Source organism: Diceros bicornis, chromosome 17 (assembly GCF_020826845.1).
Source record: "Diceros bicornis minor isolate mBicDic1 chromosome 17, mDicBic1.mat.cur, whole genome shotgun sequence".
NCBI classification, from domain to species: Eukaryota; Metazoa; Chordata; class Mammalia; order Perissodactyla; family Rhinocerotidae; genus Diceros; species Diceros bicornis.
In genome coordinates this window covers 18,235,836-18,257,991 of record NC_080756.1, presented here as the reverse complement: position 1 = coordinate 18,257,991, position 22,156 = coordinate 18,235,836, and the positions used below count along the sequence as shown (strand labels likewise).

Sequence of the window (22,156 nt, the reverse complement as noted above, 5' to 3'; positions counted from 1 at the left end):
TGTAAAAGAATTTATGTATCATTGACTGATTCACTGCTAACCCCACAGGGTGGTTCTCTGTGATTTTGAGCAATCATACCTTGTTTTGCAGAGGGGGAATGTCTGTTGAAAGGTAACTGGTGAGCTTGAAATGGCTCAGGTTTTCCCACAGGGGCATATGTTATGAGTTGGCGAGGAGGGAGACTGGACTAAGAAATAATTTTTTTGGTCCAGGTTGCTGCCTAGGAGAGGAGACCTAGATCAACTGGAGCAGGGGGATTTGTGTTAGGTGAAATAAATACATAATTTATTAGAATTCCTCAAAAATATTTCATAGATTTAGAAAATGTTGGTCCTACTTGTGGATCTGTCCAGTTACCCTAATTCCAAAGGGACCATAATGTTTCCATAGTCGGAACAAGCCACACAATGTCATTCCCCTCCTGGAAATCAAAAGAGTGTGCTTGCCCTCACCTCTTGCCAACACTCAGCAACCTCCCCCTTCCAATGCAGGTGGTGGTGAATGCCTTGGTGGGCGCCATCCCCTCCATCATGAATGTGCTGCTGGTGTGTCTCATCTTCTGGCTGATTTTCAGCATCATGGGAGTGAACCTGTTTGCGGGAAAGTACCACTACTGCTTTAATGAGTCCTCTGAAATCCGATTTGAAATTGAAGATGTCAACAATAAAACTGAGTGTGAAAAGCTCATGGAGGGGAACAATACAGATATCAGATGGAAGAATGTGAAGATCAACTTTGACAACGTAGGGGCAGGCTATCTGGCGCTTCTTCAAGTGGTAAGTATTGTTATCTTTTCAGTCCTGCGAAATGCAGGCGGCTGGCAGAAATCTCATTTGGTTCCTTGTCAAGCCTGCTTCCAGAATCAGCATTAGTCTTAATAGGTCACAGAGAATGACGTCATTTCCCACACCAGTTCTGGGGAGACAGACGCCTTTCCCGACTACTCAGATTTCTCCAAGACCTGACTCAAAGGGCATCTCTCACCGTGCTCAGCAGTGTTCCACTCAGCGACAAATAAAGTTCCTGCAGCATAATAGAGTCACAGAGAGGTCACCTCCTGTCTCCAGAACACAGTATGTAGTTAAAGAGAAACAAAAATAAAGAAGATAAGTACATAGACCACAAAGTGATGGCAGTTTTTGGAGCAGATCAGTCCTACATGACAGCTACAGTAAAGTTAACTAAAGAAAGGAATATGGCAGTGCTATGGTGCTGCCTCTCATGTCAGCTCAACCCAAGAGAAAGGTCTCAGATTAATGCGTCACAGTAAGAAAGGATTTATTTTAATTATGTAGCATTCCATCATGCCTAGTTTTCTCTTCCTCTCTTGCTGATTTTTTGGAGTGTTTGACAAAACTGTATGGTGCAACGAGAGTTCCTAGGCTTTGCAGTCAGACAGCTGTAGCTTGGAGCCACACACATATTTATTGGATATGTAATCTTGGACAAATTACTCAACCTCCCTGAGTCTGTTTCGTCATCTGTTAAATGTGGATAATAATATCTTGCATGGTTGTGAAGAGGATTCATGATAGTTATTAAAATTTCTTAGTGCAATGCCTGGCACATAGCAGTGGTTAATTAATGGTATTTGCTATTATGCATTTTTGTTACTATTACAACTGTGCCTACATCATGTAGTTGTTGGGAGTATTAAATGCAGGTGAAGCTCTCAGCTTGACCTTACAAGTAGTAAGTACTAATCGTTAGCTAGTAGTAGGAGGCACATTAACGGAATAAGCAGTGGTTTATCCCACTCCAAGCCTCTTTTCTTGTTCTATCCCAGTTCAAGAAATTGGACCCCCAAATTGAATCTGAATTGGAGCATCTCCAGGAGACCAGTGCACATCAACCAGCCAGTCAAACATTGTATTCAGAGTCCCCACCACATGCAGGGCACTGGGCTGGCGATACTAGGGCCATCAGATGAGTAAAGAACTGCCCATGCCCTGAAAAATCTTAGAATCTGGTTGAGTAAATAGAACATAAACAAAGCATGGAGACTATTAAATTGGTTACCCACCTTTGTTTCCAAAATCAGGCTAGGGAAGGGGCTGCCTAGGTTGAAGCCAGTATTGCCACTACCATGGCTAAACGTGTATGTTAATAGGGAAAAGTTCTGACCGCATTTTTTTTAATGCACCTATGAATTTTTCAGACTCCCATTGCTTGTTTAATACCTTTTTAAAAAATGACTTCTCAGTGGAGCATTAAGTTCTAAGTACCCTCACTAGATTCCAGCCACTCATTCATAAATATGGGTTTGCCCTAGCTTAAGCAACCTTCCCAGGCCCATTTAAAGACCTTTTGTAAAAGTATTGATCCAATTACCATTGTCAACGTATTTCTCTGCCAAACTTTGATGTTATTTTCAGGGACTTAGACAAAGCTCCCTTGGGACCCATGTTAACAAACAGAAATTCCATGTCCACGTGAGGCTGCGCCCAAACTCCCTGTCTTGTGTTCTCGCTGAACCTTAGCCTGGCTTTGGGACCCCTGCCTAGACTCCCACCCACCCCCTAAGAGGCACAGTCTAATGACAGACTCTGTTTGCCAGGCAACCTTCAAAGGCTGGATGGACATCATGTACGCAGCTGTCGACTCCCGAAAGGTAAGGATGTACCTGTGACACCACAACCTTCCAAGGTGGCTAGAGAGCAAGCAGCGTGGTGGACCTCGTCGAGAGAGGGTTAGAGCATGTGTTGCTTGTTTTGTTGATGATAGGTCACTTTCCTCTTCTCAGTTAAGTCATCACTCGCTCATACTGGCTCCAGGTGATTAGGCTGTTGATTTCAGCCGGGCCCCAGTGGAGCCGTCTGCTCCGTGCTGCTTTGAAATAAGTGTGGCTCCTAGCCAACAGCCCTCTCCTTCCCTCACCTCATGATTTGCATTTTCTCCACATATGTCATGGCAGGAATAGTGCCTTCTCAGGGCAGGACATGCCAATGTGGGGAAGGAGACAGGCAGAAAGAATCTAGGGCTCCCCCACCCCAGCATGTTCAGCAGCTCGAGTGGTCAGTTACGGCTGATGGCCTTGGCATGTCAGAATCACCCCCTGATCCCCAGGCTGGGAGCTGACTCTCCCTTTTTCTCCTGTCCTTTCACAGCCTGATGAGCAGCCTAAGTATGAGGACAACATCTACATGTACATCTACTTTGTCATCTTCATCATCTTCGGCTCGTTCTTTACCCTGAACCTGTTCATTGGTGTCATCATTGATAACTTCAATCAACAAAAGAAAAAGATAGGTCTCCTCTCCTCCTTGCCGGTGGCCAGAGATCAACCAAATGAGAGGCACTTCCGTCCCTCCCTCTAGAGAGAACGCCTCTCTGAAATCCATATTATCACCTCACTCGGGCACTTGGCCCCACTGTACATTAGCCCCAACCAACTCTTTCTTTTAGGGGCTGGATTTCGCAGCACGTGGTTTACCACATTTACAAGCAATCTTACTGAGGCCTTTTACTGGTTTTGGCCTTCCACTAGAAGGAGGTACTGTCAGAGAGGGTTTAGTGACAGGAGTGAAAAGGAAAGAAGCAGATGACTAGCTGTAGAGAGAAGCAGAAATTGTCGAGACTTGTAATTATCCATGTTAATCCCTGGGCACCACTAGCAAATTGAAATTCGAGAGACCATCCTTGAAAAGTTCACTTCCTTACTTGTCCCAGATGGTTAATAATTTTTCCAGAGCAAATTGAAAAGATTATTCTTGTCATACAGTTTATAAATCAAGTCTGTCCCAATAAACTCCAAGGAAATCCTCAAATTTTCTTATACCAGGATTTCCAGGTTTTTAATATTATTGTAAGTAAATGGACCATCAGCCAGGAGTTGAAAATCCTTTTATTTTAAAATGTTTTTTTCCTAGAATTTATCAGGAAAGCAGGCCAAAAAATATTTAGGAACCTGTGAGATGTGACTATCTTCAGAGTCATTGCTCTCAAATTTAACCCTTCCCTGAGGGTCTGTAATTGGATAGTCCATTTCCTTTCTTCCTAACGACTAGCAGATCTCAGAAATCCCAAGCTGAAAACAAAGGCAAGTATCTGAATTAGAATAGTTGTCCCAGGTCTACCTCACTCTGGGACAACCATTAGCTAAACTGACCTCTGGAAAGGAAAGGGCATAAGCCTCCCTCAGACCTCAGTGCTGAACCCTAGGTCCCAGACCTGCAGCATGTGAGAGCCAGTTGTAATTGCTCGTCCTCTTTTTTTCCTTCCTTTACTTTGGAGGTCAGGACATCTTCATGACCGAAGAACAGAAGAAGTACTACAATGCTATGAAAAAGCTGGGCTCAAAGAAACCGCAGAAACCCATCCCCCGCCCCCTGGTGAGTGCACTGTGCAGGCCCAGAGCAGAGGGAGACCCCATGTGGGAAAAGACGCTGGTAGGGCTCCTGCGAAGGAAGGATGAGGTAGGGGATGAACTGCCTGTGCCCTCGAATCCTCTCCTAGCCATCCTCCAGAAGACTCGAGGAAGGCCGCAGAAGAACGGGGAGTAAGGTATGGGACGGCTTTTACATTTGTGCCTGACCTTCCTCTGAGCCTTCCCCGGGCAGCTGCAGAGAATTGGCACGTTAACCACATTGCTCTGGCCCTGGTAGAGAGATGTTTCAAGAGACAACTGAAAACTAACAAAGGAAAATGAAAACGAAAGCTGATCTCTTTCCTCCCAGTGCAAGATAGGATTTGGTCATTATTTTCTCAGCTCTCTACCCAACAAGTAAGTCTTTGCAAGAATGTGCCTGGAAGCTAAAATAATGCTTCTGGCTATTTGTGGGAGCAGAAGAGGGTGAAACCAGGAGAGTCTGCTGTCCCGATTTGCTCTCTTGAACTGAGCCTTTTGTAAAGCAGATTTGGGGGCTGAGAGGCTGCTTCACGTCCCCGTGGTTGGTGGTTGTCCTTGCGCTTCAGAGAAGGAGATGCTCTGCTCCTGAAGCCACACACCCAGCGGGGTGGGACATGACCCCCAAAGCCAGGCTCGGAGTTTCTTCCCCTCTGACTTCCATTTCAAGTCACTTTTTATTAAAAAACAGCAGAACTGTTAAAATAGAACCTTACCCGGCAATGTAATTTGTAAAAATAAAAGTAGAGCTCCTTTGTTTGAAAAAAGAGTGGGAGTCCCAGAGCATTTCCCTCCTCAGCCCCACTGCTTGTTCCTGGCCTGCCCACCGCACCTGAGGGGAAGGAGACCCTGGGGCTTTCCAGAACAGTTTGAAAACCACTAAGGTAAAGAAGCCTGAAAATAAGGACCAGCTCATGTGCCTAGGTACTTAAAAACAAATCAGGGAGATCTTAAAAAAGAGAATGTTTTTTATATTTCCTTGATGTTAGAGTTTCCTTTTTGTGATAGAAATGGGACTAAAAGAAGTGGAAGAAGATTAACATTTCTAAAGGTCTGTTCAGTACTTTGCACGTGGGAACCTGAAAGCATTTTCTTCCACGCTCAAATATAAAAGCTTAGTGCGGAGGAAACATTAATAAAGAGCGACTTACTATGGTGATCGTTTCGCAGTATATGCAAATATCGAATCATTGTCGTACACCTGAAACTAATATAATGTCATGTGTCAATTATATCTCAATTTTTAAAAAGTAAGCAAACAGCTATTATAAAATGTGGAATGTTCTGAGAAAAAATTAACTGGAGGGCCATGACGGAGAAGGATGGAGGCTTGAGGTGGGGGATCTACTTCAACACAGTAGTCAGAGAAATCTTCACTAAGGAGGGTCTACTTGAGTGAATGAGAAGGAGGCAGAATGCTGGAGAAAGAGATCCCAGAAAAGCAAATGAGGCCTTACCAACGGGAAACATGAGTGTGGCCAGGTGTGATGAGCTAGAGGAGGTGGCATGAGATGAGCAGAATCAGACTGTGAACAACATTTTTAAGCCAGGTTAACAGTAGGAATTTTGTTGCAAGCCCAGCGAGAAACTATTGAAAGGTTTTAAGTAGGAGAATGATGTGATCTAGTTATGTTTTTAAATAATCACACTTGTCACTGTGTGGAAACTACACTGGATGAGGGCAAGAGAGGAAGCAGGGAGACCAATTAGGAGACTGTTCTAGAAATCCAGATGAAAGATGATGGTGGCTTAGGCTAGAGTAGGGCCAACAGAAATGGAATGAAGTAGATGAATTCAAGTTAAATTTTTGGAGGAAGAATCAACAGGACCCACAATGGATTGGATGGAGGCTGAGAGAGAGGAAAGAGACAAGGATGACCCTCAGATTTCTGGCTTGGAAACTGGATGAATAATTAGATGAGACAGGAACAAGATGGGTGAGGGGCAGGGGAAAGGACTTAGTTCTGCTTTGGACTTGTTAACCTTGAGGTGTTTATGAGTCATCAAGGAGAGATGTCATGCAAGCAACACAGGAGTTCAGAGGAAAGATACAGGCTGGAGAAGAAAAAACTTGAGAAACGTAAGTACATAGATAATATGTAGGCAGTAGGAATAGATGAGCTCTCCTAGGGAGAAAGAAGGGATTAAGTAAGAGAAGAAATGGCCAGCAAATGAGACTAAAAAGGAGCAGCTGGAGAGGTAGGAAGACATCCAGAAGTGTGTGATGTCATAGAAGCAAAAGAGAAGGGGCACAGTTTTAGAAAACTCTTGATGTTGGTCTCTATCCATGCTCGTGATACCCTGATAGGCAGCAGGATAGAGCCGGGCAGTATTACAGAAGAGACAGCAGAGCGTGCTTTGATTAACAGGATGGCAACTTCCACAGCCTGCTTGGAAAGGCTTTCATGAATCCCTTTGTATCTTTCCTCCCCCCAGAACAAAATCCAAGGTATCATCTTCGATTTTGTCACTCAACAAGCCTTTGACATTGTTATCATGATGCTCATCTGCCTTAATATGGTGACAATGATGGTGGAGACAGATACTCAGAGCAAGCAGATGGAGAACATTCTCTACTGGATTAACCTGGTCTTCGTCATCTTCTTCACCTGTGAGTGTGTGCTCAAAATGTTCGCCCTGAGGCACTACTACTTCACCATCGGCTGGAACATCTTCGACTTCGTGGTAGTCATCCTCTCCATTGTGGGTGAGTGGGGCAGGCGGGGACGGGAGAAAGGGACCTGACTGGCCTTGAGGATGAGATTCCCGGGAGTGCGACGAATTACACAGGTCTGAAGTGCAGGCAGGTTACTCTCATAGCTGAGGGTCACATGTGTCCCCAGGTCATCCCATGGGCCTGCCCAGCAGGTTACGGGGTCAGTGGGTTTCTATTGAGTGTTCATAGTAGTCTAGGATTGTAAATTCTGTGGTTGAGGCGGCGGGGGAGGGATTAGATTTGGTCTTTGCTTTCAAAGAGTTTAAATTCTAACAGAGGGCCAGCCCCGTGGCTTAGCGGTTAAGTGCGCGCGCTCCACTGCTGGCGGCCCGGGTTCGGATCCCGGGCGCGCACCGACGCACCGTTTCTCCGGCCATGCTGAGGCCATGTCCCACATACAGCAACTAGAAGGATGTGCAACTATGATGTACAACTATCTACTGGGGCTTTGGGGGAAAAAAATAAATAAAATTGAAAAAAATTAAATTCTAACAGAGAAGGCCAAAAAAAGTATGAAAAATATGGCTACAAGAGCAGTACAAAATGGAAAAAGGAATGGTAAGAGATCGTGAAGTTGGATATTAATGAAATGGTCTAGGAAGATTCTGGTGGTGATGGTAAGTGGTAGTGCTGCTGATGGTGGCAGTGCGCATTTACTGTGTGCCGGGGACGGTTTGAGAGTTCCTTCCCTTGCGTTATCTCACTTGATCCTTATGACAGCCCAGGAGGCAGGCTGTTGTATTATCTTCACCATAAAGATGTCCAAAGTCACTCAACGAGAAGGTGGCAGAGGCAGAACTCAAGTTGGTTTTAACAGTGACTGTGTGGCTTTGTGCTTCAACCTAAATGCCTGGAAGGGCTGATGTCCTATTGACTGCCCTCCCGGAACTTTTCCTTGCCTTCCTAAAAGGCGTGTCTAGTGGTGAAACACTGCATTGGTTCCGGGTAGGTTTGACTGACATGCCAGCAGAGGTAGAGTGCCCGAGACCCATGGGAACCAGTCCGAGAGTCCAGTGGCCAAGCTGGTTTAGCGAAGTGGTGACTCTGGGCACCAGGAGGCAGCTGGCCCTCCCTTTGGCCTGTGTCACTTTCTAGTTCTAGTTCTAGGATCAGACTGTGAACAGCATTTTTAAGCCAGGTTAACAATAGGAATTTTGCTGCAAGCCCAGTGAGAAACTTTGAAAGGTGTTCAGTAGGAAAAAGAGATGATCCATTTATGTTTTTCTGGAGCAGCATGTCCAAAAGTGTGTTGATATAGGAACACTCATCCCATACATTTCTCCTCAGGAAAAGAATCCCATAATGAAGTGACTTTGGGCAACACTGTACATTGAATTCGCCTTTGGAGGGTCACAGGGCTGTAGAAGGCTCTTGGAAGTCCTGCAATAAAGAATTCTGTTTAACACACCATCCACCTTCATTTGATCACTACACCCTTTTTTCAAGTAATAATAATGATATCTCATATTTTAATGAAACATATTATGTGCTGGTCACATGTGCTTTACATGTTTTAATTCGTACAACCCTCACAACAGCTCCTGAGTTTAGGGAGGAACTGAGGCACAGAGCCATCACCGAGACAGGTGGCTGGTAAGCGAGCGAGCAGGGGTTCAGGCCCAGCCCCCTGGCCTCAGGTCCACACTCCGAACCTTCCACAAAACACACTTTAGACACTGCTGCCCTTGTCCACTGTTCTTGAACCTTTTCTGCCCATCCATCGAGTGGGATGGAAAACTCACAGGCCAAACCATGGCCACTCTTCTCACATGGTACTCAAAAATAAAGAGGAAGAATAGAGTTGCTTTTGGTGATTGGGATTTTTATTAAACTGATTTGGTCAGAAACAAAAGTATAGAAAATATCTCTTTAAATTAAGAGCAGCTGGGAGAAAACTAGCCCTGGGAGCTCCTGGAGGACCCCGTAAACGGTGTTCCAACTGCCCGAATTGCTGTCTGCCTCTCTCTCCCCTGTTCTCTGGGGACAAATACATGTTCATCCTACAGAACCTTCCTCAGGCATCATCTCCTCTCTGAAGCCTTACTAGCCCACCATATATGGAATGCAAGTATTACATAAATTATCCGACTTCTTATGGTCACTGGGTATAACTTAATTGACAAGTAAAAAGAAGAGAGCTGAAAATCATCCTGGGTCCCGGCTGAAGTAGAGATTTTCTTGAAAGCTCAAATAACCTGTGAAATTCCAGCTCCACAAGAGGCCCCAAGAGGTTACCTGGCTACTCTCTGAACTCACTGCATCTTGTCCCTTCCTGAAAGCTAATCTTTCTTGGCTTGAAACTTTCAAATAAGGGTATTCCGTAGCCTTCTGCAGTTCACTAACCCCATATTTATGAATCCTTATGGTTGAAAGATATTTCCTTTTTTAAATTAAATCCTTCATGTCGTTGAAGCTCATGCCATCTCCTCAGGGCCTCTGCAACAAGAGAAGGGAGAGAAGATGTCATTGCCTTCCCTTCAGCTGTTGCTTCCTGACCCTTTCATCTCCTCTTCCTTCTGTGGGTGTTAGGTACATAGGTGTCTATTTTATTGTTTTCTCTGCTTTTCTATATGTTTGAAACATGTGATTTTCTTTTTTTACTATGAAAGTTCTGATTAAATAGTAAGGCACTCATTCTATAAAGTCCTTTGAACTTAAGGGTCCATAGCGCCAGATGAGATAAGTAAAGAGAAAGGGCATCTCCAATCTCAGTAACATTTCTTCTTCTATCCTTCTTAGGAATGTTCCTGGCTGATATAATTGAGAAATACTTTGTTTCCCCAACCCTATTCCGAGTCATCCGATTGGCCCGTATTGGGCGCATCTTGCGTCTGATCAAAGGCGCCAAAGGGATTCGTACCCTGCTCTTTGCCTTAATGATGTCCTTGCCTGCTCTGTTCAACATCGGCCTTCTGCTCTTCCTGGTCATGTTCATCTTCTCCATCTTTGGGATGTCCAATTTCGCGTATGTGAAGCACGAGGCTGGCATTGATGACATGTTCAACTTTGAGACATTTGGCAACAGCATGATCTGCCTTTTTCAGATCACAACCTCAGCTGGTTGGGATGGCCTGCTGCTGCCCATCCTCAACCGTCCCCCTGACTGCAGTCTGGATAAGGAACACCCAGGGAGTGGCTTTAAGGGAGACTGTGGGAACCCCTCAGTGGGCATCTTCTTCTTTGTAAGCTACATCATCATCTCCTTCCTAATTGTGGTGAACATGTACATTGCCATCATCTTGGAGAACTTCAGTGTAGCCACAGAGGAGAGTGCAGACCCTCTGAGTGAGGACGACTTTGAGACCTTCTATGAGATCTGGGAGAAGTTCGACCCCGATGCCACCCAGTTCATCGAGTACTGTAAGTTGGCAGACTTTGCAGATGCCCTGGAGCATCCTCTCCGAGTGCCCAAGCCCAACACCATTGAGCTCATTGCCATGGACCTGCCAATGGTTAGCGGGGATCGCATCCACTGCTTGGACATACTTTTTGCCTTCACCAAGCGGGTCCTTGGAGACAGCGGGGAGTTGGACATCCTGCGGCAGCAGATGGAGGAGCGGTTCGTGGCATCCAATCCTTCCAAAGTGTCTTACGAGCCGATCACGACCACACTGCGGCGCAAGCAGGAAGAGGTGTCGGCAGTGGTCCTGCAGCGCGCCTACCGGGGACATTTAGCAAGGCGGGGCTTCATTTGCAAAAAGACAACTTCTAATAAGCTGGAGAATGGAGGTGCACACCGGGAGAAAAAAGAGAGCACGCCGTCTACAGCCTCCCTCCCGTCCTATGACAGTGTAACTAAACCTGAGAAAGAGAAACAGCAACGGGCAGAGGAAGGAAGAAGGGAAAGAGCCAAAAGACAAAAAGAGGTCAGAGAATCCAAGTGTTAGAGGAAAGCAAAAATTAAATATTGTACAGATTTAAAACTTGCAAGTGAAAGATTGTTTACAAACTTTCTGAATATTATCAATGCAGAACAGCTGTGGAGACACTTTATCCCGAAGATCTATACCAAACGTAGTCTGCTTACCATGTCACACGGTTGCATCTTGAGCAGTGACCTGCCAAGGGCAAAGGACCCTGCTCCCCAGACTCACAGATTTTCTAATGCTTGGGCAGGTGGTTACTGCATGTTCCACATCAGTCAATGCAACTTAGGACAAAACTAACAGGATACAAAAAACAGAGGAGAGGCTGCCGGGACCAGCATATTTCCGTTGCAGCCAAATGGATTTTATTTTTTCATTTTGTTGATTCTCAGAAGCAGAAAGCATCACTTTAAAAGTTTGTTTGTTCATGCAAACTATATTTGCATTCTTACATTAGTTAAGCTAAGCAGCAAAAAGAAAAAACACACACATTCACATTTAGCCCATGTCATTTAATTGTCAGTTTCTTTGACATAAGCCACATCTTCTCCACATGGGCTTCACGTGGTTTGGAGATGGGTGGGGGAAAACAATCAGGTTTCTTCAGGCTGAGGAGGACTTGCTCAGGCTGATTCCAAACATTGTGCTCGTTCAATGCGTAGAAATGATTTGCATGATGGCATGCCGTGATCAGAAGTCATGCATGAGAACCATACACCACAGGACACTACTAATCCTATCCCCTGCACTGGGTCAGCCTTTGGACAGGACCCAGCCCTGCACCGTTCACTGTATTTGGAGGAAAAATGGTAAGAGTTCCATACCTGCTGCAATTCTTTATGAATTCTTAGAAGTCTTTCATACACCTTCTGGGTAGGGAAACATAACCAACCAATTGACCACTACCACCACCAACAAAAAACAAACCCAGTCCAACAAGCAGATGGATCCGTTGCGTGTATGTGTTTAACAGACATCTCTAACATACAGCCATTGTTGCACATTTTGAAAGATGAACTATTTAATGCTGCTCTGTGTCCCGCACATGGGGAAACTTTGATCTCAAATGGCTTGTATTAATAATGTCACTGTAAAACCAAATCCTAGGGCTAAAAACAAAAATCAAAAAAAAAAGTTCATTTGTATCTTGCAATATTTATGATGATTGTTTAGCCTTCATACTGGAGAACTGACACTTATTTGGGGTAGAGATAAAAGTGCTATTCAGCGTAGCATGTTATCTCTGGGGGTAATTTGGGGAACTTAAAACAACCTTTCGTTGGGGGTTAAGGGGTGCTCACTTCATTAGTACCATGTCCTTCTGCATTGTGGCTTTCTCGGGGCTTGGGTCCATATGGAGAGAGGTTCAGGTATGCTGGACGGGCCTCTCTCTTCTACAGAGAGGTCGTCGCAAGCTCACACACTGCATGATTCCTCTTGCCTCCATCACATTTTTCCACCAAGCAGGGCTTCCCTTACCCGCAGAGGTGGGTGGGGGCAGCAGCCTTGGGGCTATGGCTGTGGTTTCTTTCATTTATTATTAGAATAAACAGTCGCTGGTGGGACCTGAGGTAGAGACGGAGCCGCCTCTGAACCAAGCCCACTTGGTTTCTTTATTGCACTGGTTTTCATGAGAAAGTGATTTAATACTAATTCTTAAGATGTTCCAGCTTCCCCCAGTGCGTTCCCTTTCGGCCAGTTTTGCTTTGTGCTTAGCGACCTGCCCATTGTCATTGGAGGGTGGCTTTGGGGGGAGCGTCATATCTTCCATCCCATCTCCTGCTTTAGGGAAGACAGTTCCTAGTCCAGGAGTTTCTCATCTGATGACTAGATTTCAAAGCCAAGATGCTGCAGTTGAATGTGTCAGGAAGTCTATACAAAGAACAAGGAGAGACTTTAGCATGCAAACCAAGTCAAAATAAATTCTTCCTGAACCATACAGTAGAGGGGGGAAAATACCACCCATAATCAGACACACCGATCTGCCTTGCGGAAGAAGCACTTTGGATGTGATGGCACAGTCCACCTGACTAGTTTTGTATAGAACAAACCACAGCAAGTCAGTAAGCAGAGCCTTCTATCTTGTTGGACCATTAGAAACTCGGTCCAGCTGTCATAAGCCTGCTTCTGCAGCATAACCCGTAGAACTTTCTGTACTACACCCGATACCAGGCTGGGAAGGCATTCCTTTCAGTGACCCTGCTAACTGCTAGGATGGATGTATAGTAACATGTACAGGCTACATCGTCAACAGCACAAAACAGAAGCTGACATGTGTGGTTATTTTTAAGAGAATTATAAATACTGTAATATATCATTTTATTTTATTGGCATGCCTTTTTGTAAATACAAATTATTATTAAATAGGAAATGGCTTCTGGCTTATGCCATTGTCATGTTTATTTTTATTTTTTATACTTTTCTTTCTTCTTAGAATTTAGATGCTGTCAGCCAATGTACATCCCCAAACCAGACAGACAGACAAAAAATTTTTTATTGCTAATGGTCTTTTCCAAAACAACAACAAAATATATATTTTTGTTCCAATGTGCAATAAATTCTAACCACTTCTATGCAAGATTTGGCTAAACTTCATAATTGTTCTTAGTTCTTGAGATGGGCAACAAGCGATAAGATCCCGCTCGGTACTCCAGGCGTTCATGCTAGTGATGCCAAGAAGCTACTAGAGCATATTAATGAGACTTTTCTGAGATCTGACCTTTTTCCTACCCCAGACCCTGATCCCAGCCCAGCAAGCTGTCTCCTCAGTAACGCACACATGGGCCTTGGTATCTGACACCCATCAGCCAGCTTCCTAGGCAAGAAGCCACCTCCACTCTATCTGAAGTTGCACTTTTTTCTTTTAAACTTTTCCCACCTTCTTTTCCCTTGCCCACCGTCCCTCCCCCACTCACTGGCTCACTCGCTCACTCACCGCCTGCTCCACACTTCTTTGGTAGTAAGTGACACCATCACCAGCAGTTTACACCCGCAGTTAACAGGCGCTGAACCGAAAGCGTCAGCGATGACGTGTCTGTACGTCTTCACTGAGTGGGTATGTGGCGACGCTTTGCCAAATATTAACAAAGCCAATCCCAAAGCAGCAGCAGCAGCCACAGTGTCACTGCACATAGATATATAGAGATATATAATATAAATATTTATTTTTTGTAGCCAGGTCCTTGGTGCGGTATTTATACTCCACAATCCACCTTTAAAAAAGGACAAAAAGCAAAAAGATGTGTGTGATGCTGTTCATTTAACAGGCAGAGCCAAAGCCACTGAGCAGCAGCTGACACGGCTGCTGGTTTGTGTGTGAACACTTTCCCTCCTCTTTCCTTAACCTCCTCGTTGCTTAGGATGAGCCGACTCCGTGATTTACAGCAGAGGGCCAGAGCAGGAACAGCTTCCCCACTCCCACTCCTCTCTAAACGAGCCACTTTTGGCACCAGAAGTCGACTGGGGGGAGAAACAAACTCCCAGGCAGGCCCCGGAACGACAGTGCCCAGAGTTCTTTTATTTTTTGCTGCAACCAATGTAAACGTGTAAAGACCCATAGGGAAGATTAGTGTATTAGTGACTGCACGGAGGCCACACTGCTCTAAATGAGACGTGATCAAAAGTACATCAATCACTACTATAAGCCAAAAGGAAACAAAATAAAAATGACCCTTTTTTCTGTACAAGGGAAGCCTGTCTTGGTGTGCATTTGTTGCCTGACTATCCCAATTCTTGAGTCCCGGGAGGGGTCTGGGAATTGGGACCTTAGCACATTTGGGAAAAGGAGGGGAATGGAAGGGCGAGAAATCAGAGGGCCTCTCACAGAGTTCTGGCTGCGAAGTAGAGACTGGAGAGAGAAGCAAGGTCCCGACCCCCAGATCCCCGCTCACCCATCGCATGTGGCGTTCCTTCCCTACCAGGCTGTGCTTGCAGGAACCCCTTCCTCACCAGTCCACCCAGCAGAGCCCCCCGAGATGATGTCAGCCAGCCCATCTGGGCTGGCCTCACCTCTGTCTTTTTCACCAGTATGTTAAGAAAAAAACTATCCCAGTGCCCCAGAGCTCGGGCGAGCACGATGCCTAACAGCCTCCACTCTGCTAGCTAATGCTGGGCCCTGCCCTCCATCACCCCGACAGCTAAACTAGCAGACTGGGGCTGGTCTCATTCACATTCGTGCACGGGAGAGGGGCGCCCCCCCTTCCCTCACCCTGCCCCCCTTTGGGGACATCCCTCTCTAGGCCGTGTCTCCCGGTCCAGGAACACTCAGGAGGATTTCGAAGTGCCCACTCTAGTCCGCTCCAGTAGCTCCACTCTGGAGAGAGATGGCTGGTAGGTCAGTCCCCGTCCTCTTCCCCTCAGCCCCCAGCCTCCAGGCCTGCTATGGAGGTGAGATCGCTATGGGTTAGGATTTTGTGACTTGAGTCCTAGGCATCTTCTGTAACGATGCCTCTCTTTTCTCAGATGTTGCCCAAAGTTTTGCAAAAAGCTCGTTCATTTTCAGGTACCCCTACCCCCTAAAGAATCGGCTGCAATTAGCCAGCCGGGGGACATCAGGAGAAAAGAGGAAGTCGGGGTTGGGAGGGGCCCAAGGTTGGCACAGAGTCTGTGCTGCAGCTCAGCTCCGTGCTCTTGGATTCCCTTTCCAAGATTTCCTCCATTAAAGCGCTCCTGAGGCACCCCCTGCCACTACCCCCCACTGCTGTTTGCTGTACATAGAGGCTAAGTGGGGTGGGGTGGGGTGGGCGGGTGTGCACGTGTGGTGTGTGTGTGTGGAGAATGTACATAGGTAAAAGGGGAGCGTGGTCCAGTGGTTCCAGAAAAGGGACAGAACTCCTGTGTTCCATCCCCAGCTCGACCGCTGGCTCGCTGTGTGGCCTTGGGCAAGTCACTTAACCTCTCTGTGCCTCAGTTTCCCCATCTGTAAAATGGGGATAATAATACTGACCTACCTCACAGGGGTGTTGTGAGGCTTTAACTAAATGTTTTGTAAAATGTTTTGAGATACAGAGGCAAAGGCGCTAGGGAAGGGCAAAGTATTGTTTGGACTTAGGAAGATGAAATGGTACCATAAATGCTGCTATTCTGAGAGCCATTTTAAACTGCACTGCTCCAACCACCCCCGCTTCTCATCACCAGGACAGCAGGTCGAGAAAATGTCTTTCCTTTCACTTGCTTCTGGGGTTTGTGATTATTCTAGACACTTAATTTTTTTCCCTTGCTGTATCTCCTTCCCTCACCCCCTCGACTTGTTCCCTGTTCCGTTTATGCGGAAATGGCAGAAATGCTTGAGAAATGAGAATGTATTAGTGGATTGGAAGTTTATAGTCTGAAAATTCAATTTTACTTTGTACTGTACATCTTTTTACTTTAGAATTTGCAATAAAGGGTTACGTCAATCTTGTTTTCAACTCTCCTCTTGGACTGGCCTGTCATTCTGTCCTTGCTATTGCCCCAGAGCCCCTCAGCCCAGGGCAGGCGGGAGTCAAGCACTCCCACCCAGCAGGACCCCACCGCTGTCCTCTTGCCTGCCCCTGTGGCGGGGGACACAGTCGGAGCAGTCTGTGAGGGCTCATCCAGGCTCAGCTCCTCGGAGGGGCTGGCAGTGCCCCCGCCACTCAGGTTGGGGGGAAAAGGTTGGGGGCTCCAGGTAGACCTTCTGAGGCCTGGCCTCAGTGAGGAGAGCAGCTTGGGGCCAGCAGCCCCTGGAAGGGGGCATCCCTCTAGTTGTGCTGCCCCCTGCACACTCCAAGCAGGGCCTCAGAATAAACAGAAGCTCTGCATCTTGTTTTGGTCCCATCGTGAGTCCCAAGTTCCCTCACTGCTCACCCATCATTCCCTCTGGAGCTCCGACTCAGCTCAGGCAGCTCTGGGTTCAAAACCCTGACTATGCCACTAACTAGTTGTGGCCAGAGTTCCCTTATGTGTAATGGAAATAATACCTTCCTTCTTGGGTGTTGAAAATGATATCAAATAATGTTTGTAACTGCTTAGCATAGGGCCTGGCACCCAGTTAGTGCTCAATAAATGGTGGCTCTTAGCGGAAGAGTAATTGCGAAGTAAGGAACTTAAGGGGGACAAGAATTGGGCGGGCCTGCCTCTGCGCCCCCTCCGTAGACTGGCCCCCCAGCCCGTCCTTCCACTGACAGCCCACCCCGCGGGCTATGCGGGCCACTTCCAACGAATCGACAAACCGACTGCTCCCTCCTTTGCGCATTTCGTAAATTTTATAGTCATCGAAGGCAGCGCTCCTCCACGACCATGCCCCCACTTTACAGGCGGAGGCGAGGGGGGACCTGGCCGGCCCGCAGCCCAGGCCGAGGGGGCGCAGTCAGGAGCGGCTGTGCTTCCCCCCGGCCGGGCCTCCCGGCGGGCCTGCGCGCGGCAGTGGCGGGCGGGCCGGGGCTGCAGGGCCACGCCGGGTCGCCGTCGCCGCCCGTGATCCACAGCGTGAGCAGGACGAGCAGCGCCCCGGCGCCCAGCGCCCCTACGAAGCCGGAGAGGAGGCCGAGCGCCAGCGGCCCAGCCCAGCCCGAGGGGCTCCGCTCGTAGGGCGCCGGCGGCAGGCGCTCCACGACCAGCTCCAGCCGGTCCCAGTCGGGCCCCGGGCCCGCGGCGCGGCGGGGGCGCGGGGGCGCGGCGGGCGCGGCGGGGGCGCCGGGCGCGGGCAGGTAGGGCTTCCCGAACCTGCGCAGCTGCAGCGTCGCCTGCTGGTGGAGGCTCTTGCCCAACTCCCGGGCCACGTCGGGGCGGCCGCTGCGCCGCAGGGCCCGGGCCACGCGGTCCCACGACAGGGACGGGGCCTCGGCCGCCAGCCAGGCCGCCAGCCCCTCCCGGCAGCCGTCGGAGACCTCCGCCGCCTCCCGCCGCCGCCGCCGGCCCGGGGGCTCCGGCCGCTCGGCCCGGGCCAGCCGGTCCTCCGAGAGCCTGGCCAGCTCGGCCTCGACGTCCGGCTCCGGCGCCTTCAGGAGCGACTGGAAGTGGCCGCACTCCTCCGGCGTCAGCAGCTCGGCCAGACGGACGGCCGCGTGAGGGCCCATGGCGTCCACGGCGCCCGCCGGAGCCAGCGCCCAGCCCCAGAGCGCCAGGACCAGGGCCCCCGCCGCCATCGCCGGCGTTGACCGGGTGTAGGGCGGGGCTCCGAATGCCCGCGGGTGGGGGAGGGGCGCCCGACACCCGCGGAGCCGGGGGAGGGGCTTCCTACATTCAGGGACTAGGGGAGAGGGTGACCGACACGCAGGGACGCGGAGAGCGGTCTCCAACACAGGCGACTTGTTGAAGGAGGATCTCCCGACACCCAAGAACTAGGAATTGAGAGGTGAGAGTCTCCCAGAACCCAGGAATTGGAGAGAGTTTCCCAATACCCAGGGATTGGGTGGGACCCAGTCCCCCAGGAGGCTGGGATCCTGCACCCTTGTATTGAAATGCCTGCCCTAGGCCTCCTGGCTGTCCCACTAATGCCTCAAACTTAGCAAGTCTCCGACATCTCTTCTAACCCATTTACGGCCCCTCACCCTCCACCACAAGCCCCTGACCCCTTACTCTCCATTATAATGCTCCAATCAATTCCTAAGTTCTTTTCTTACCTACTAAATACTAAATATTCATAGCCTGTGTCACTTTCCATCCTCCCACACGGGTATCCAAACTCTCATCCTCTCCGGTCTGGATAAGGTTAGCTCCTCCTCCAGTCCCCACCCCCCATACACAAACTCTAGGGCCCCACTCACTAAACTTGTTTCCTTTCCCCAAGCAAGCTGGTCCTGGCTCTCTTTTGAATCTTGGCCTGCACTCTCTGCTCTGCCTGGGTCACTCCTCAGCTGACAGGTCCCTTTGGGAAAGCCCTCCCGGACTCCCGGACACATCCTTTGCCCCAGTCTCCATTAGGCCCCCTCCTATCTTCTCCCACAGCACACTGCAGCTCTGCTTTTTTTACTGTCTCCCCCACTGGACTGTAAGGTCCATCTCTTGTCCCCATAGCAACTAGTACATAATAGGTGTTCAATAAAGACTTGTTGAATCAGTGTGTGAATTCTTAGCTTGCAAATCAGTCCCTGTCCACAAGCCGCCAACTCACTCCACCCGACAGGCTCACAGGCTTCGTCATGGAGCCTCAGCTCTTCACAGGGCAGGGAAGGTGCAGTGGTGCTGTCCCAATGATTCCTCCAGCCTCACTTCCCCCTACTCCTGCCCTCACTTTATGCTCTTGTGACAAATAAGCGTTTGGTGCAGTTTCCAGCCTCCATAGCTTTGTCAGGCTGTACACAACGCTGCCCAGGAAGTTTCCCTGACACCACCACCACCACACCACGCATCAATCAGGGATCGTTTCTGGGCTTTTTTTTTCCCCCCCAAAGCCCCAGTAGATAGTTGTATATCATAGCTGCACATCCTTCTAGTTTCTGTATGTGGGACACGGCCTCAGCATGGCCAGAGAAGCGGTGCGTCGGTGCGTGCCCAGGATCCGAACCAGGGCCGCCAGCAGCGGAGCACGCGCACTTAACCGCTAAGCCATGGGGCCGGCCCATGGGCATTCTTGAGATAGTCTGTGCATCCTCCATCAGGACACTTATCTGGAAATTAATTAAGGATTTATTCAACATTTACTGTCTTCTATGTACCAAATATTGTGCCAGATGTGAGAATATGAAAATTTTGATATGGTCCCTCCTCAAGCAGCTTTATCCAATAGTATTTTCAAATGATCCATTTTTGAGCTTTTCTCACCCTGTATTGTTGGCTCACCAGAACAGTGGCTGTGTTTAACCATTTCTGTATCTCAGTGCTACACAGTGTCTGCAGAGTAGGTGTGCAATAAATCAACTCGAGTGCAAGGGGGGTCTGGACCTGCAAGGGGGGTCTGGACCTCCAAGGGCAGAGGGCTGCGGTCACTGAAGCCTGGGGCAATGCCCTGGAGCTCCCCTATCCAGGCACACACAATTGTTTCTCTCCAAGGGGAAACCATTTGCTCTATAAGGTCTCCCCTTGGGCTTGCTTGGCCTCCTGAGACCCCGGGTATGCCCTGAGCCCTGAGCCCGTGGCAGCCTGGGGGCCTGCCCCCCTTGCACTCCGGTGCATTTTCAATCATTGTGCTCAGAGCATTCAAGGACCTCAGGAAGTTGTGGGTCCAAACCTCTCACAGGCTTTTCCAGCAAGATGCTCTTTCCTAGTTATCTTTCCCAGTTTATGATGAGCCATCAAAGATAGTTTGGGGACTGACAGATGGTGGCGGACAAAGGATCCCATGTGACCTTAAAGACTGGAACTCACTGTCTCCACGCCCTGCCCAATACAGTCCCAACTCTAGCTCTGGCCAACAAGGGCCGTCCAGGTTCTGGGTGAGCCTTCCTCTTCAGCCTCCCTTTCCTCCACGCATTCATTTATTCATTCATTCACTCATTCAGCAAACATGTGAGCTCTTCCTTCTCCTCCTATTTCAGGGCTCTGGGGATACAAGTCAGCCCCAATTCTGAGCCTCTGAGAGCTCAGAATTGCAGGAGGGCCTTCCCTGTCCAGGGGCTCCTCACCTGCTAGCCTCAGTGCCCAGCGCCTGGACAGGAGTCCCACGTGATGTTTTGTTGAAGGAACAGAAACACCCACAGAGCCACACCCATGGCACCAGCAGACTGGGATGCCCAAGCATTCCCCAGAGGGCTCCCCACATCCTGCTGCCCGCAAGAAATCTTCTGGAAACCACACATCATCACTTTAATACTGTGTAATACTTTCTTTTAAAATACAGTCTCTTCTGAGGTAGACAGACCACAACTGCAGAGCATCGTCAGACAGGAGATAAATACGTCCATGTACAACACGCAGCAAAATGAGGTAGAAATGGTTACAGCTGGAGGAGAGGACCCCAACCCTAATCTGGGTAGAGGAAGGAGAGGGCCAGCTTGCCGAGTCTGCCCTCCCCAATCCCTGCCCCTGGATTCTTTGGTATGCCCCCCCAACATTGCCAGAGCTGGACCTGCCCTTCCCCCACCCGCCCTAGTGCTCATGAGGTAGGTGCTAATAGACTGGGGGCTGTCTCTTTGTGCAAAGTCCCCCAAGGCCAGCAGAGGCGGCGGTGGGGGCCCTGGGTCTCAGTCAGTGAGCTCTTTCCCCCACCCCCAGAGCTGCCTGCCTCTTGAAGGGAAGGCTGGGATCCCAACCCCACTTCCCTGATGCCCTCCGCCACCCCCCACATACATACACACACCTGAGACAACCTCCTCACTCCCTGCTCCCTCTGAGAGCCTCTCACAGCCAAGACTCCGCGGCCCACTGCTTTTGAGGCACTGAGGCCATGCAATGAGCCAGCTCCAAGGAGAGGAGGGCCAGAGACCAAGGGGGAAAAGGGGGAAAAAGAGCAGCTTTCCTGTTCGCACTCCTAGGCCAGCACAGGCCCTCAGCACCTTGGCACCTGAAACGTGCCCCAGGAGCACCCTTCCAGCTGGCAGTGGGACTGGGAGTGGGAGAAGTACAGAGATGGCAGGAGCTGTAAGGGCTGCGAGGAACAGAGAAGGAGGCTGAGGTGGGAGAGAAGAGGCAGGGGTGAGGGCTGGTCCCTCCCCTCCTTTGGACCAAAGCTCAGAGTTGTGAAATAGGCTCCCTGAGAGGGAAGAGGGCAAACCGCTGAAGCCCCATCACATCACGGGCAAGTCGGTGGGAAGAAGAATGTGATTCTCACAAGGAAGGGACCCCACGCCTGGGCTTCTGGTGGACAGTTTGGGTGGGACGGAGAATAAACCGCCAATGTCAAGGAGAACAGCCTACCCATCTCCTTCGCCCTCTCACAGCCCCTGGAGCTCAGACCTAGGACCCTAGGAAAATGGGAGAGATATTCCCCACAGAACCTTTTCCTGTAATGGATGTGCACCCCCCCCCCAGAGCCGTTCAGCAGACAGGGGAAACTGAGTCTGTGGCCAGTTTTGTGCCCAACCAGACTTGTGGCCAGACTGTCTGCCCTCCTGAGGGAATCCTCTTAGCATAAGTTATAGCAGACTTCTGCCTAGGCAAGGGCCAGTGAGATGACCTCTCGGTTCTTTCTGCCTGGGTCATCCTCCCATTTGGGCTTTCTCAGCCTACTTTCTGGGTCTGGGGCAGGAAGTGGGCAAGGGCACTCCAACTCTGGATAAACAATCCTTTACAGAAAACACTCAGCTGAAGGGTGGGGCCCATCGGGGAGAGCAGTAGGAAGAGAGCAAGACCTACCTTCTCTCAAATCCCACAACCCACGCCCCACACCT

General features: G+C 49.2%; 2 protein-coding genes across 15 annotated transcripts in view; one reads left to right on the top strand and one right to left on the bottom strand.

Moving 5' to 3' along the window:
• The window catches only part of SCN8A (sodium voltage-gated channel alpha subunit 8), a 115,650-nt gene extending 101,771 nt beyond the window's left edge, over nt 1-13,879 (top strand). For all 14 annotated transcript variants that reach the window (XM_058558229.1, XM_058558228.1, XM_058558233.1 and 11 more), the window contains 6 exons: nt 493-777; nt 2,559-2,612; nt 3,109-3,246; nt 4,228-4,332; nt 6,783-7,053; nt 9,802-13,879. In XM_058558229.1, coding sequence (XP_058414212.1) covers nt 493-777; nt 2,559-2,612; nt 3,109-3,246; nt 4,228-4,332; nt 6,783-7,053; nt 9,802-10,949 — 2,001 coding nt within the window. In that variant the 3' untranslated portion in view covers nt 10,950-13,879. The remainder of the gene's footprint in view (nt 1-492; nt 778-2,558; nt 2,613-3,108; nt 3,247-4,227; nt 4,333-6,782; nt 7,054-9,801) is intronic.
• A 3,222-nt stretch (nt 13,880-17,101) lies between these two features.
• On the bottom strand, nt 17,102-18,034 carry TMDD1 (transmembrane and death domain 1). Its single transcript, XM_058559244.1, has one exon. It carries the CDS (start codon nt 18,032-18,034, stop codon nt 17,198-17,200), a length of 837 nt encoding a protein of 278 aa, XP_058415227.1. The 3' UTR covers nt 17,102-17,197.
• Between the last annotated feature and the right edge of the window lie 4,122 nt (nt 18,035-22,156).